This window comes from Leucopleurus acutus (assembly GCF_964270905.1).
Source record: "Leucopleurus acutus genome assembly, chromosome: 9".
Lineage (NCBI taxonomy): Eukaryota > Metazoa > Chordata > Mammalia > Artiodactyla > Delphinidae > Leucopleurus > Leucopleurus acutus.
In genome coordinates, this window is record NC_139144.1 from 86,361,006 (window position 1) to 86,375,546 (window position 14,541).

General features: G+C 47.2%; 1 protein-coding gene across 5 annotated transcripts in view; it reads left to right on the forward strand.

The window, feature by feature from the left end:
• NRF1 (nuclear respiratory factor 1) overlaps nt 1-5,832 on the forward strand; it is a 136,077-nt gene extending 130,245 nt beyond the window's left edge. For 4 of the 5 annotated variants that reach the window (XM_082846011.1, XM_082846007.1, XM_082846008.1 and 1 more), the window contains 2 exons: nt 3,116-3,157; nt 5,384-5,832. In XM_082846011.1, the coding sequence (XP_082702137.1) occupies nt 3,116-3,157; nt 5,384-5,547 (206 nt within the window). In that variant the 3' untranslated portion in view covers nt 5,548-5,832. The remainder of the gene's footprint in view (nt 1-3,115; nt 3,158-5,383) is intronic. The other variant, XM_082846010.1, reaches the window with a different exon arrangement.
• The last annotated feature ends 8,709 nt before the right edge of the window (nt 5,833-14,541 follow it).

Here is a 14,541-nt window from a genome sequence, read left to right on the forward strand (position 1 = left end):
CTAATCAATCAAAATGACCCCGAATACAAGCTTAGATTAACATACGCCTTCTAGATTAGGGCTAATCGGGGGCAGGCTGAGCAGATGCAGGGACAATCCTGGCCTGATTACTGAACCTCAGCATTTAATCATCTCTCTTCCAAGGGCAGCCGCCGATTTAGTGCACGCTGGGTTTCCAAGCCTCTAGCCCCCTCCCCCTTTCCACAGACATAAAGGCTGCTAGGTCAGAGACACTGAGTCGATTTAATCTAATCCCATGTCAGAATGGCTGTGTGTGTGAGAGAGAGAGATTCTAAAATCCCCACAATGGGATGGTAATGCACTTATTTAAGGTAGAGGTAGACTGAAACTGCATGTAGAAAATAACGGACTTGGGATTTCAAGGCATTAGAGGTTACGAAATGACCCTGTATATGGAATTTCTACCTCCGAGAAGCTTTTTAGATATGTAGTCGCTGTCACCAGTTACTCACTCTCGAGACAGCTTTGTATGGGAGTCATTTTATCACCCAGTTGTAGAGGTCAAATTTACTCCTTCCCTGATGTGAGGTGAAGGACAGAAGGTGAAATCTTTAAAAATGGTTTTATTTGGATGAGCTCTGAGTGTAGTTGTTTTTGTATTGCTTTCTCTGGACTGAGAGCTCCCATTCTGAAACAGCCTGATCACCTGAAGACTCGCCCACTTCAGTCATTTAGTCCCTAGGCGAGGACACCTGTGAAATCTCAGAAGGCAGGTTTCATTCATGAGTGTAGAAAACATTTACTGAGCCCCTGCTGATCGCTAGGGACTCAGGTATGGAGACTCCATCTCTCCCTTAAGGAATTTACAGTCTCCTTGGAGATAAGACATGCAAACAGTGATAAAGAATATGACCATTGCCTCCATGGATGCCAGTGCAAAGTGCTGTGGGCCCTTGGGGAAAGAGGAGCTAAGACAGAGGAGGAGAGATTGGAGCTGACTATTGAAGGAAGAATAGAAGCCCATTCGAGGAACAAGCCAGGGACAGTCATTCAGGCAGAAGTCACAGTGTGTGCACACCATGGAGGTGTGTGTGGAGAGAACCTCAATCAAATAGTTCACCTGCCTGGAGTGTACAGTGGGTGAGGATTCATGGATCACCAGGCTGAACTGAGCAACAGGGGCTGATGTGAAGGGTTGAAATACCTGCAAAGGGATCTGGACTTTACATCCCACAGGCCATTGGAAACGACTGAAGAATTGTAAAAGAGTGCAACAAGATCAGTTTGTGTTCAAAAGATCATTCTGGTTATAGCAGTGTTGTATTTTTGCATTTGAACCTTTCTCCATTTTATTTTGGGGAAAATCTTCCACGATACTAAAAAGTGTTTTAACAACAGTGTTGGGCATGGACCTGCACCCTAGGTAACCCAAACACATCGTAAGCCAGGTTGGAAGAGATTTAAGTCTCACAGTTCTTCAAGGTTCTCTCCACCCCATCACTAACCCAGGACGGTCGCTCATAGTCAGGAAGAAGCTCCCCACCCATAGTATTCACTGTATTTGTAAAGTATGTAACTTGTTCCCCAAGCTTGGAGCTTTTGGAACTGAATCAAGCCCAGAAGCAACAACAGTGAAATGAGACTGATCTTTGCTTCTGGTTTTGGTTGCTGTTTACTAACATGTGGGTTCTTTGGAGGTGTCCTGGTTTTGCCACAGGGCATTTTGGGTTATTTCACTAACTTTTTCTGCTTTGACCAGAAGAGAGGATGAAAGTGAAGATGATCAAGATACACTGGGGTGATGGAAGGGGGTCATTTGGTCTTCAGATACACTCAGGCCCATGCCTGGAGTCTAGACACTGGGGAGTAGAGCCCAGCTGTATGTTGGTTGAGGCCAACAATAGAGTCCCTTGGCCTGCTGCCCTTGAGGCCGTGTTGATGCCAGTGTTTGGCACACCTTGTACCTCATACTGTGGGGAATAGAACATGAACCAGAGCCAAGCCTGGCCTTGAAGGAGCCTTCAGTCTAGTGGGAAGGCCTATCTACATACATTAACTGGGCCAAGCCAGATTATACCCCACTGTCGAGTGGTTATTGAGAACCCCAAGGAGGCTGCTATCAGTATTGACTAGGGCTGGGATAGGCTTCCAAGAGGGGTTTTAAAGGGGAAGGAGTGGGCAGTAAGGGAATTCTAGGTAGTGAACAACTTGAGCAAAGGCCCAGAGAAAGGAATGTGACCAGTATGTTGGGGAACTGAGAATAGTCCAGGGTGATACCCAGAGCACAGGGAGTAAGGGAAATGAGACTGGACAAATCACAAGAGGTTCTGAATACCATACCCAACATTTGAACTTTATTATAGGCTTTGGGAACCTTTTTAACATCAGGGGATTTGAAAATTTGAGGTTGGGGAATGACGGGTTATAGAAACATAACAGGTGGCAGGAAGGGGGGTGAACGGAAAGAGGAATTGATTAGAGACATGTAAGAGCCATTTGCAAAGGGCTAGATGAAAGAAATTGAACCCAACAGCCTTCTGAAGCCAGTGCGTGGCCCCTCAGCCGCTTGAGCTGGCCTCCTCCTTCCTCCTTTTAGGTCCCAGCATCTCAAGTGTGAGGATGGTGGGCCATGCCTTGCATTTCCATTAACACACACCAGGGTGAGCCTGGATTTCCAAAAATGTCGACAAAGCAGAACCTCAAGCCCCATTTCAGGTTGCATCATCGAATACTTATTTCTAAACTGGCAACACTTACCCCTAGAAAACAATTAGATACAATTTGACATTGTAAAATAACATTTTATTTTATGTTTGATTTTTTTTTTTGCATTAGGAAATATTTTGTTAAAATTTTTTAAATTTTATTTTCATCAAAGTGATATATAGTTTTAAATGACAAAAAGGACTAAAAGCCTTTAAAAAAAATATTTGTACCCCAAGGGCAACACTTCATGCTCTTTTTTCTGGTATGTATCTTTATTGCTCTAAACAATAGTCTTGAGTTGAGACATTATTTGTTATCAATTTTTGATAACTCAGTTTCTATGTTTATATTGTTAGAAACATAAAATTTTATAAACGTAAAAATTGTTCACTGCCAAGACGAGTGGGTATGGTTAATCCTTGCTTTTTTTTTTCTTCTACTTTTTAAGGAGTAATCACCGGTTCTACCCAATTCTGGAAGACCCCTCGAGGTACTTTATCCCACGAGCTCATGCCACTTCCCCCCTGTCCTCTCAGACGTGCTGCACAGCCCCCTTCCTGGGCCCTCCTGCTGCCCCCACGCTCCCTACAGTGGATTCTCTGTCTCCTAGACCCCACGGCCACTTATTTCTTAAGTTTTCTCTCTCGTTTCTGTAGGGCACATCCTTCAGAGCTTCCAAAGAAAGTGTGCGTGGCGGGCCAATTTTTAGAGCCCGTACAAGTCTGCAGATGTGTTTATTCTGCCCCCACGCTTAACTGACCTGGGTGTCACTTCATAGTCTGGAGAGAGAATTCTAGGCTGAAAGCATTTTCTCTCAGACATTTGAAAACATTGCTCCATCATCTTCTAGCCTCCAGGCTTGCTTTTGAGAAGTCCCACAATATTATGATTTCCAGTTCTTTGTATATGACGATTTTTTTTTTTTCTCAAATCTTTTGGGAGCTTTGCTTTATCCCTGGTGTTGTGAAATTTTGCAAAGCTGTGTCTTAGCGTCTGGATCTTTTTTCATCTGTCCTGCTGGGCACCTAGTGGGCCTTTTCAATATGAAACTCACATTTTTCAGTTCTTGAAATTTACTTACAACATGTCTGATGATTTCCTACCTTCTGTTTTTTCTGGTCTCTGGAATTCTCTTTTATCAGAGCTTGGACCTCTTAAGGTCTCCTGCTTTCCATCTTTTAACCTTTCCTGCTCTCTAGATTTCCTTGACTTAACCTTCTGATCTTTCTGTGGCATGGATTTCATCTATTTGATTTTTAAAGAAGTTTTCTCTCATTCCTTTTTAATAAAGCTATCCACTTTTATGATACAAGCCTTTTCTCTCTGAAGATATTAGAGTTTGGGGGCATTCGTTTTTGTTTTTTCTGCTCCCCACATCGTCTCTGTTCCCTCTGTGTTCCCTAAGAGTGAAACACTGAAACACTGATAGTCGGGGTATGCAGGGCAGAGCTGGGTGGCCTGTAGGCCTTGGGGTGGTAAATATTAGGGCCGCAAGCCAGGTTTTTCATTGTCTCCGCACCCCCCTCCCCTCACCTCCCCACCCACCAGATGTCACCGTAGGTCTTCCCTGCAGCCTCCCCGGGTCAGTTTCTCAATACAGTGGGTGAACTTCAGATGTCCTGTCAACAAAGGTCTGGGTGTTGGGGTTGGTGGGACCCGCTGGTCCAGTCAGTTGAATACAAGCTGTCAGCTAACGCCTGTTTTTGGCTTCTTCCTCTCGTTCTGCAGTGGCTGAGCCTCCATGTCCTGAGCTCTCTGGGACACAGGAGTTGCAGCTTCCCCTTCTCTGATAAGTCAGAACCCCTTTACGTTTGCTTTGCATCTTCCAGAAATATGTTGACATCCCTCATTTATATCTTTTTTTCCTCCTTCACTATAATTTTTATTTTAGAAAGAAGAGGAATTTTATATGTGCATTTATTCTGTCTTATTTAATTGGAAATCTTTTTTTTAATGTTATATAAAATTATCAACTTTCCTTTCTTAGGGAGGACTGCCCTTTTCTGAAATTATTTGCTTCCTCCTTTCTTTCTGTTAAACCCTCCTTTCTAAAATAATAGTGATATTAGGAGGTAGTTGGAGGTCTTTTTTTTTTAAAGTTGACCCCAGAACGTATTTAAAAATTTTACTGATCTATGAAATCTAATATCAGAAAACTAATTACCTAGGCTTTTTTTTTTTTTTTTTCTCTGTTAAATAAGCTGACTCTGAGGAGAGGGATAATGGCCAGAAGACAGGAAAGGATTGAGGGAGAAGTTTTTTCAAGCTGAGAGAAACGAGCATAGGCAGCCAGAGGGTTGAAGAAGTCAGTGTAGCAGAATATCAGAGAAAATTAACGGTGGCCTTTCCTGGAGAAGAAGGCAGTCAGAAGAGATGGACTTGTTGAGAGGAGAATTCACACCTGATGGGCCTGTGTATGCTTCCTAAAGTTGAAGGTAGGCCGGCAGGCAGGGTCATCTCTTGGCAAGTTGGGGAGGCCCTGTTCTGAGGCATGTTTCTACAATTTTCTTTTCTCCAAATTTTCTTTCCTGATAGTCTGTTTTAAAGAATTAAAATGGGGCGAGAAAAGGGTTGTATTCGTGCCTGGACAGTGGGTGTGCAATTACCTGAGGCTGCAGACAGTGATACTCTGAGGGCTGGAGCTCATTGCCCTGTCCAGCCAGCATCTGGGAAGCTGCACCCAATCCCCACCAACCGTCTCCCCTTGTCTCCCCAGGACTGGTCCAGATCCCTGTGAGCATGTACCAGACTGTGGTAACCAGCCTCGCCCAGGGCAATGGGCCGGTGCAGGTGGCCATGGCCCCTGTGACCACCAGGATATCGGACAGCGCAGTCACCATGGACGGCCAGGCTGTGGAGGTGGTGACGTTGGAACAGTGACATGCAGCCATATCATGGCATCGTTTTCTAGTCTACTTCAAAATTTTTTACACGTTTGCAGAGGTGCAATCAAATGAAATTAAGTCTCTCGACTTTGGAAGAAAAGTTTTGTTAACCTTTTTTTTAAAAAGGAAGAAAGGCAGCGGATTTTGGAATTGCATTTTTTTAAAGCACCACTCTTGATTTTCTGGGATTGGTGGAACAAGATACTGCGTTGTCAATTTCACTGTCCCCAAAAAGCCAAATTGTGGCAAGGACTTCTTTCTGCGAAAACGTGTGTATAGTTCTGTGTTTGTATGTGTGAGTGTGAATATATGTATATGTGTACATATGGATATACGCATTTACATATATATATAAAGTATATATATGTGTGTGTGTATGTATATGTGTGTATGTATACGTGTGTGTGTATGTATATGTATATATATATAATATATATATATATATATATATATATATATATATATATATAATGTATGTATGAAACCCGCATGGAATTATCTGTATGAGATCAAGGTGAGCTGTGGAAAAAATAATTCACCCAGTTTAGTGGGTGTTGGGTACGTGGCCAGACACAGCCACCGGTTTTTGTTCATACCAGGGTCATGCGTTGAGCTACTGACAAACTCAGGCAGAGGTGACCATGCCCTTCACCAAAGCTGCCTCCCAGTGGCCACCCAGAACTCTCCCTGCTGGACTTGCCTGAGGAAGGATGTTCCAGAATGGGGTGAGGTCCAGAAATTGTGCTTGCAGGGTCCAGGGCCTCGTGGTCTGGCAGCTGGGACGCTCCTCGGGCTGGCCCAGGTGCTGACCTTGCCACGGGCAAGTGAACGTCCTTAAAACTCCCAGGCAGGGGTGAGAGGGTTTTCCTCAGCCTCCCATCTCCTCCCCTCCCGAGGAAACCTTCTTGATCTCATGACTATTAACATGTCACTTTGGTTTTAAGGTCAGTCCTGAATTGGTCGTGTATATGAATTGAAGGTAACAGAAGTATTAAGGGTTTGAGGAGTGCGTGCGTGTTAAGTGTGCTTGTGAGTGTGTGCGTGGTGGGGAGAGAATGGGGGGGGTGGGAGGGGTTGGAAGGGGAAAGGAAGGAGGGAGAGAAAAATCTTCAAAGACCAGGTTACACCAATGGGAGCAATTTTTTCCTTTCCTGTAACTTTCTGTAGCTTAACAGAGGAGACTGAAACTGACGGGGGCACCTGTCTCGTGGAAGGTTGGCCGTCACGCTGGGGGAAGTTAGAGAGAGAGGGCTGAGGGTGCTTCCTGCACTCCTGGATCAGGCCCTGTTTCAGAAGGAACCCTGCAGTTTTCCCAGGTGCATCCTGCTGGGCCTGGGTCCCCGCACAGCTTCCTTCTCACAGGTGTTGATTGGTCTGGGTGTTCTTGTAACTAAATTCTGTGATTTCTCAGCTGCAAGCCCCAAGTCTCCAGCGGCTAAATTCACCTGACTTTGACAGGCCAAATCTCTGCTCCTTGAGTACAGGGACAACTCTTCCTCCCTCCTCCCGGGCCCCCCATGTGTGATAGTGTATTTAATGTGTTTATTTTCTTTTAATGCGACATTAAAAGATTCTTCACATCTTGCTCAGCCTTTGAGAAAAGTTTCAGATTCTTGTATTTGCTTGTTTTATATAAAACTATCCAGTGTTCTTTGTATGTTTTTTTCTGTACGTAATGGGGGAGGGAGGGGAAATTTACATAAAACAGCCCTAGTTCTACAATTTGTTATTTTTTTAATTATTATTTTTTATCGTCGTTGTGAAACTGTCCAGGGGCTTTAAAGTCCGTGTTCCTTTGTGGTGAAATAACCTCCTAATAGTTTGAGAAATTGCCAAGAAGAAGAAGAAGAAAAGCAAGACCCCAGTAGCAGAGCATGGATTCTGTGTCGTTTTCCATTCTGTCTATTACTGCCTCATTCAATAAATAGTAACAAAGTGGCAACAGGAAGTGGAACTGTTCATCTCTGTAGGAACACTTAGCCTCTTAGGAATTCTCTTTCGGGGAGGCTTGTTCTGCTTTGTAAAAGGCAAAGGTGCTTTTACTCAAGCTCAGTGATCTTTGAACTGTGCTCCTTGGCGCTGTGGAGCCCTGTAAGGGGAGTGCTAGGGTGAGGCTGGGGCCTCCTGTCCGTTCCCCATCACCAGAGCAGCTCTGTTGAATCAGTTTTGTAAAATGCTGTCCTGGGGGATTAGGGGGATCTACTTTGAAAACTTCTATTCTGGAGTCCCCCTTCTAGGGGTTAATTGCATCCCACATTAAACATCAGGGTGGGTGGTGGTGCCCGTCCATCTGTGTCCTCCCCACGAGTGCTGTTCACTACTGCAGTGGCTTGTTCTTCTTGAAGCAGGAGCCCCAAGCCATTAACTGTTTCTTTAGGCCCTCACTCCCTGGGCTCACGCACAGCTCGCTACTTTAATGTGGCAGCTGCCCTTCTTGCGCCCGTGCCTCCTGCCACAGCCCCAGCTTCAGGCCCTTCCAAGCCCCTTGAGTCTGCCCCTCCGCGTTGTGCCCCTCGTGCCCACTGCGAACCTCAGCCTGGAGTGATGCGCTCCTTGCCGCCTCCGCCACCCCTTTCTTTCCTTTTGTCCTTGGATGTTTGGGTCGGTTTCCTGGTGATAATGACTAGAACAGTTGCATGTGAAGGCCAGAAGTGTTTTCCTTGCTGCCTGACAGGGGCTCGATAAAGCCAGTGCCACCTTTTCCCTCTCTTTTTGAACAAATGGCACGTCATCACCTGTTGTCACCAGAGAGGGTGGACCCCAGGAAAGATTGATGGCAGCCAGATGAACCAAACATCACTGCCGTTGGCCACCCAGGGAGCAGCTGGGTTGTCTAGAGTACGTCTGTGGGGATGGCCTCTCTCCAGAGGCGTAGTGCATTCTGTTTGCCTGGCAAGACCCAGATGCTGCCTTTTCAGCAAGCATGTATCGAAACTTTCTTTGGTGGGGTAGGTGGAGACCTTTGCTTTCATTATTGCCCAAACCACAGAAGGAGCTGCGAACTCAGCTGCCTACAGGGACCAGGCAGGTGGAATCAATGCGTAAAGTGGAAGCCATTCAGTGGTGAGAGGAGGAGGAGTGATGGAGAGGACAGAGTGGAGAGCATCTGTCTAAAGGGAGCAGCCCCTCCTGAGTGCTAGCAGATCGTCTCCAAGCGGGAGGAACATGGGCCCTGAAGCCCCATCTTTTAAATTTTCCAGAGAAACTGGGCAGTCCAGGTTTGTGTATGAATCTCCTGATTTCAACAACAAATCAAAACTCCTTTACATACTCTGCAGGCAAAATAAAACCCACCTGTAGACCAGCTCTGGCCTGTAGGTCAGTTTTGTTTAACTTGGTGAATGCCTACCACTGCCAGGTGAATAAGTCATGGCAGTTGCCTGAGAAACGGGAGGAGATGAGGAGATATTCCTGTGAACAGATCGCAGCAGCCCGGTGTGATAAGGTGCCGTCTGGACAGAGTGCCATGGCAGGGTGAGTTATATTATCTCATTTTATCTCCTTAAGGGTCCTCTGCATTAAGTAGTTTATCATCCAGGCTGCAGACAAGAATCTGGTGCTCAGCGAAACCAAGATACTGGGCTAGCAATTCTTGGCTTTAAGTCCTGCATTTGAGAAGATCTGTTGACAATGCTGGTGACCACTGGAGTCTTCCAAACTCAGATAAGTGAGCCGAGGAGAACCAGAAGGGCAGGGAAGAGAAGGGACTGTTCACTCTGTAAGAAGAGCTCAGGCTGCCAATGCGCGCTAGCCTCACTCAGACCCAAGCAAGGCTCATCTCCAGCCGCTTCTCAGGTGGAAGAGGGCCTGCTCCTGCATTCGCCTTCCTCCCTACCTGCCGCCATTCCTCTCCCCTCCTCTATCATGCCCCCAAAGCCTTAGCTATGGATGGAGTTGTACTAGGCCTGTGGTGGCTCCATTTGGTGTCGGCACCAAAACCAATCAGGGGAAACTTCAAAGCTTATTTGGAGCAGAGGCTACGTGGGGTGAGGAAGACAAGCCCACATTTCTGCTCTCACCTCCATCTCAGTGGGCTGTGGGCTGCCCAGGTCATCAGCCCAAGCCAGCCTGTGGCCTCAGCACAGCTCATGCTCAGATACCAGAGTCAGGGGCACCCGTCAGTGCATTCCCACCTGGCCTCTGCTGTTTGCTCCAGGTTGGCAGCTCTTGGAGAAGATCCACTCAGGACAGTGGAGGCAGCACAGAGGAAGGAGGTGCACAGAGCGGGGAGATATGGCGTAAGGACTGGACCCTGAAATAGCTGGAGGACGTAAGCTTTTCTCCACCTGCTGTTCAGCTCCTGGTGCTGCTGGGCCCCTGAATGAGTCCCCAACCCACTCTGAATTTGAGTTTCTCCCTCCTGAAAACCGCTGACCTGTTAGCAAATATTTGTTGAGTACTGTAGTGTATTTCTGCAGAGTTGGGAGGGGAAAGGCAAAGGAACAGGGATAATATTCATCTGCAGAGGGGGGGGAATGAGGATCCCCCGAGAACCCGGGCCTTATCCAGCGCCAACTTATAAGGCAAGGACAGGCCTGTGCCCCCAGCCCTGTTCAGAGGCGTTCCTAGCTTTAGTTTATGAGAACTATGGCTTATCTGCAATTAAGAGTGTTTATATGGTAGCAATAATAATAGTTAACACTTATACAGCCCTTACAATGTGCCTTGTTCTAAGAGATTTGCCTATATATTAACTTACTAGTTTTTACAAAGTACTGTTATTGTCACTACTTTACAGATGAGCAAACTGAACCACAGAGAGGTTAAGAGGTAGCTTATTTAATATTTGGGGAAGAAAGCTAGAAAGAGTCCCCCAAATTTAATGCATTTGTAAATAAAATTGTTGGTGTAACTTAAATTAACTGGGTCTCAACTCAAATTTCTTCTGAACTTACCCTTTAAGAAACTAATAGTTACAATTATCAGTTACTAAATGGCTGGTCTGCATAGGACACTATGCAAAATGCTTTACGCCTTTATTTCTAATCCTTTCCACAACCTCCGATGGAGGTTTGATTCCATTTTATAGGTGTGGGAACTGAGACTCGGCAACTTCCCAAGGTAAATGCAGAACTAGTAAATGGAGGACTGGGGTCAGACTCTGATATGTCTGCCTTTAGAAGCTTTGCCCTTTGTGCCAACCACTCGGGGCAGGTGACAGAAAACGGGCTGCACATCCGGATTCTCTTTTTTTTTTAATATTTATTTGGTCTTAGTTGTGGCAGGTAGGCTCCTTAGTTGTGGCATGTGAACTCTTACAGCATGCATGTGAGATCCAGTTCCCTAACCAGGGATCGTTCCCGGGCCCCCTGCATTGGAAGCGCAGCGTCTCAACCAATCACTATGCCACCAGGTAAGTCTCTGGATTCTCATTTTTAAAGTAACCTCTAGCTGAGTCCTGAGCTCAGCCCATGTGCAGCCTCTCCCAGTGGTCCGTGTTTTCTGAGCAGGTCGTAAGGGACAGGCTGTGGTCCTTGCCCAGGGCTTGCCACACCCAGAGCAGCCTCCCAGTGGCTGGGCCTTTTCAGCACATGCATGCACACACGCAAACACAGGAACTTGTATACAGCAGGCGCCCAGTACATCCCATCGAATGAGAGACCTTAGTTTCTCAGTGATTCCTTAATCAGAAAATCCACGGAACCCAAAACATCCATTCCCACACATCCTCATTACTCAAAATATTTCTGCAAAAATCCAGTGTTAAGTGTTTTAACACTGTTTGATGTAAAATAATGTTGATTTTATTCCTAAGAAAAACTGGCCCTGTGAGATTGTCCCAAGGGTGAAAGGCAGTGAAGTTGCTGGTGCTTGAACACATTCTTGGGCGTGAGCAGTCACATTACGCTTTTTTCTTTTTTTTTTTTAAGCATTGTCTCAATATGATTCTAGCACGAAGCCCACTCTTGGAAAGGTATGGCTCTCATTACAACTTTTTTTTTTTAATGTTTATTTGGCCGCGCTGGGTCTTAGTTGGCACTCGGGATCTTCGTTTTGGCATGTGGGATCTTTAGTTGCAGCATGCGAGCTCTAATTCCCTGACCAGGGATCGAACCCGGGCCCCCTGCATTGGGAGCACGGAGTCTTGACTGCTGGACCACCAGGGAAATCCCCAGAACTTTTTTTTTTTTTTTAATCCTGCTGGGATTTTTTTATTTTTTGGCGGTGTCAGGTCTTAGTTGCAGGATCTTCCTTGTGGCATGCGAGATCTTTCGTTGCGGTGCGCAGGCTCTTACTTGGCGGCGCACGGGCTTAGTTGCTCCACGACATATGGGATCTTAGTTCCCTGCCCAAGGATTGAACCCACATCCCCTGCATTGGAAGGCGAATCATTAACTGCTGGACCACCAGGGAAGTCCCCCCAGAACTATTTTTAAAGACAGCGGGGTTTTTTTTCTTTTTTTTTAATTCACAAGAGAAAAGTTAAGGGAGACTAATCACACAATAGGGTTCTTTATCCTGGCCCACAGTTGTCATCTATACAAAACATTGGTTAAACTCCGTGGACAATGGACATCTCTGGGGACCCTATCACCAACGTAAAGTGGAGTCCCTTGCTTCTCCCAATGAAGTAGCTGAGTCTAGTGTCACTCCTGTTCCACAGATGAGCCACGTGAGCTGGGTTGGTCCAGGTGGAGTATCCTGGCTGTGAGTCCTGGCCTCAGTGTGCTGTCCATGCCCTGGCACTGCCCGCCCGCCTGCGCAGACGGAATGAGGTGATGCCGGAAAGCTCCTGGTGCCCACTAGTGATCAAAACCTTTCCGGTTGTGAACAGCAGAAATCCCAGAGGTGCCTGACAAAGACAGACCAGTGTCCTCGGTCTGTCCAAGTTCGCACCCCGCAACAGGGAGCTGCGGTCTCAGGGAGGAGGGCACAGCTGATTGGCCGGCTGAGGTCACATGTCTGTCTCCGGGCTAATCAGGGATGGGGCGGGGTACCCAAACCCGGCTGTGGGGAATGGGCGGTGGGGGCCTATCCCACAGGTAGAGAAGCCCCATAGGGGCTGGAATATGGGTCCACCAAAAGGGAGTTGCCGTCATTTCCACTGAAGTTGCAGCAACCAGGGAACAGTGAAGCTGGGGTCATAACAGCTTTCCCACTGCCCCTCATTGCCTCTACCAAAGATCCTCCTGAGTCTGAATGTCGTTAGTCCGAAAATTAGGGATCATTGAGTAACTGTGTGCCCATCTCCCCACTCCCGCTATCCCCAATAACCTCGAGGTTTTTAAAAACAGCTTTAATGATATATAATTTACATACTATTAAGTGCACAAGTCAAGGGTCTTTGGTGTATTTACAATAGTGCGCAGCCATCGCTACAATCCAATTTCAGAACGTTATCGTCATCCCCAAAGGAAAGGGGTTCTTTTTAACACTTTTCTCCAAAGATAATTTGAAGCATTTTACATGAAGGATGTATGCAGTGAAATAAGAAAAAAGAATAAATCAAGACCAAATAAAAGGAGGCCATACATTTGCCAACTGTGGAGTCAGCATAGTGATATGCTGAAAATCACCCATCACAGGAGCCACTCTCCTCCACCAGGGCTCACTAAGAGGCAAAAACAGCCCTGTCGCCTCCAGCTGCCACCCCAGCTGGTCCCTCCCCAGTCTGTATAAGACCTGCAGGGAACTGGAGAGGAGCTATTGGGGTCCTTGGTCTTGAGGAAAGTGCTTATAGCTAACAGGATCTCTGCCTTTCCTTTCCCGTCCTCCTTGCCTGCCAACCACGCTCCACCCCCCCCCCCATCCTGGAGGATCTGGACCACACCCCACCCCAAACACTGCAGGTCCTGCCTTCCCTCCAAGCATGGAAGAGGGTGAAGTTGAACTCAGGATTGAGACTGAAGCTTCAAATGGTCTGGACTTAATGATGGACCGTATTTACAAAATTATGGAATTCACTCAAAACCTCATTAAGGAACTAGAAGGGAGAGTCAACAGAACATCGTAAAGGCAATGACTGCAGAAAGTAAAACCGCTTTGTATTTAAACCCACCAAGGCAAGATGCCTTTGGTTTCATAAAGAGAAAACAGCTCAGACTTGCCGGTCCATCCGTGGCAACGAAGGGCTCTATTTCCACACAAGGAGCGCCTCTGCCTGCATCTCACCTCCCCTGATAATCTCCACAGGAAGCTGTCCTTGTTCTTCTGGTCTTAAAGACTTCCAGCCCCCATCCTGCCCCCATGCCGCCTTCTCAGGAGAGCTGAGGAGGCAGAAGGTAGGGACCTCCAGGGCAGGGCAGGGCAGATAACATTGATGGGCAGGGGAGCACACACATAAGACCCTCCAGAAACGTCTCTGTTAATGGTGCTGGGCAGGGGGCCCAGACTGGGAAGAGGGAGCCTTCATTGCCACCTCCATCGCCCTCCCCAAGGTCGGCTGCCTCCTCTTCTGGCCGGCCTCTCACCCTGAGAAACCCCAGTGGAGCCAGTGCAGGGGGAGACCTTCATTCCCAGAAGGTTCAAGTCAGGCTTCGGCCAACACTTAGAGCAGAGCTTTGAGAATCCTTATATAGGACCGAGCCACCATCAAAACCCCATAGCCCACCAGCCCTACCAGTGCAGCAATTAACTTTCCAGTATCTGGTGTTTGAGAAAAGATACAGCCACCATGAATGCAAAACTCAATCAGTTTGTAGTTTGTTCATCACAACAGCACTTACACACATTTAAAAGGCTGTGTGTGGGCTTCCCCGGTGGCGCAGTGGTTGAGAGTCCGCCTGCCAATGCAGGGGACACGAGTTCGTGCCCCGGTCCTGGAAGATCCCACATGCCGCGGAGCGGCTGGGCCCGTGAACCATGGCCGCTGGGCCTGCGCGTCCGGAGCCTGTGCTCCGCAGCGGGAGAGGCCACAGCAGTGAGAGGCCCGTGTATCGCCAAACAAAAAAACAAACAACAAAGAAGTATTGCCCTCAAAAGAGGGAGCCCCCTTTAGGGCTTTCCCTGGTGGCACAGTGGTTGAGAGTCCGCCTGCCGATGCAGGGGA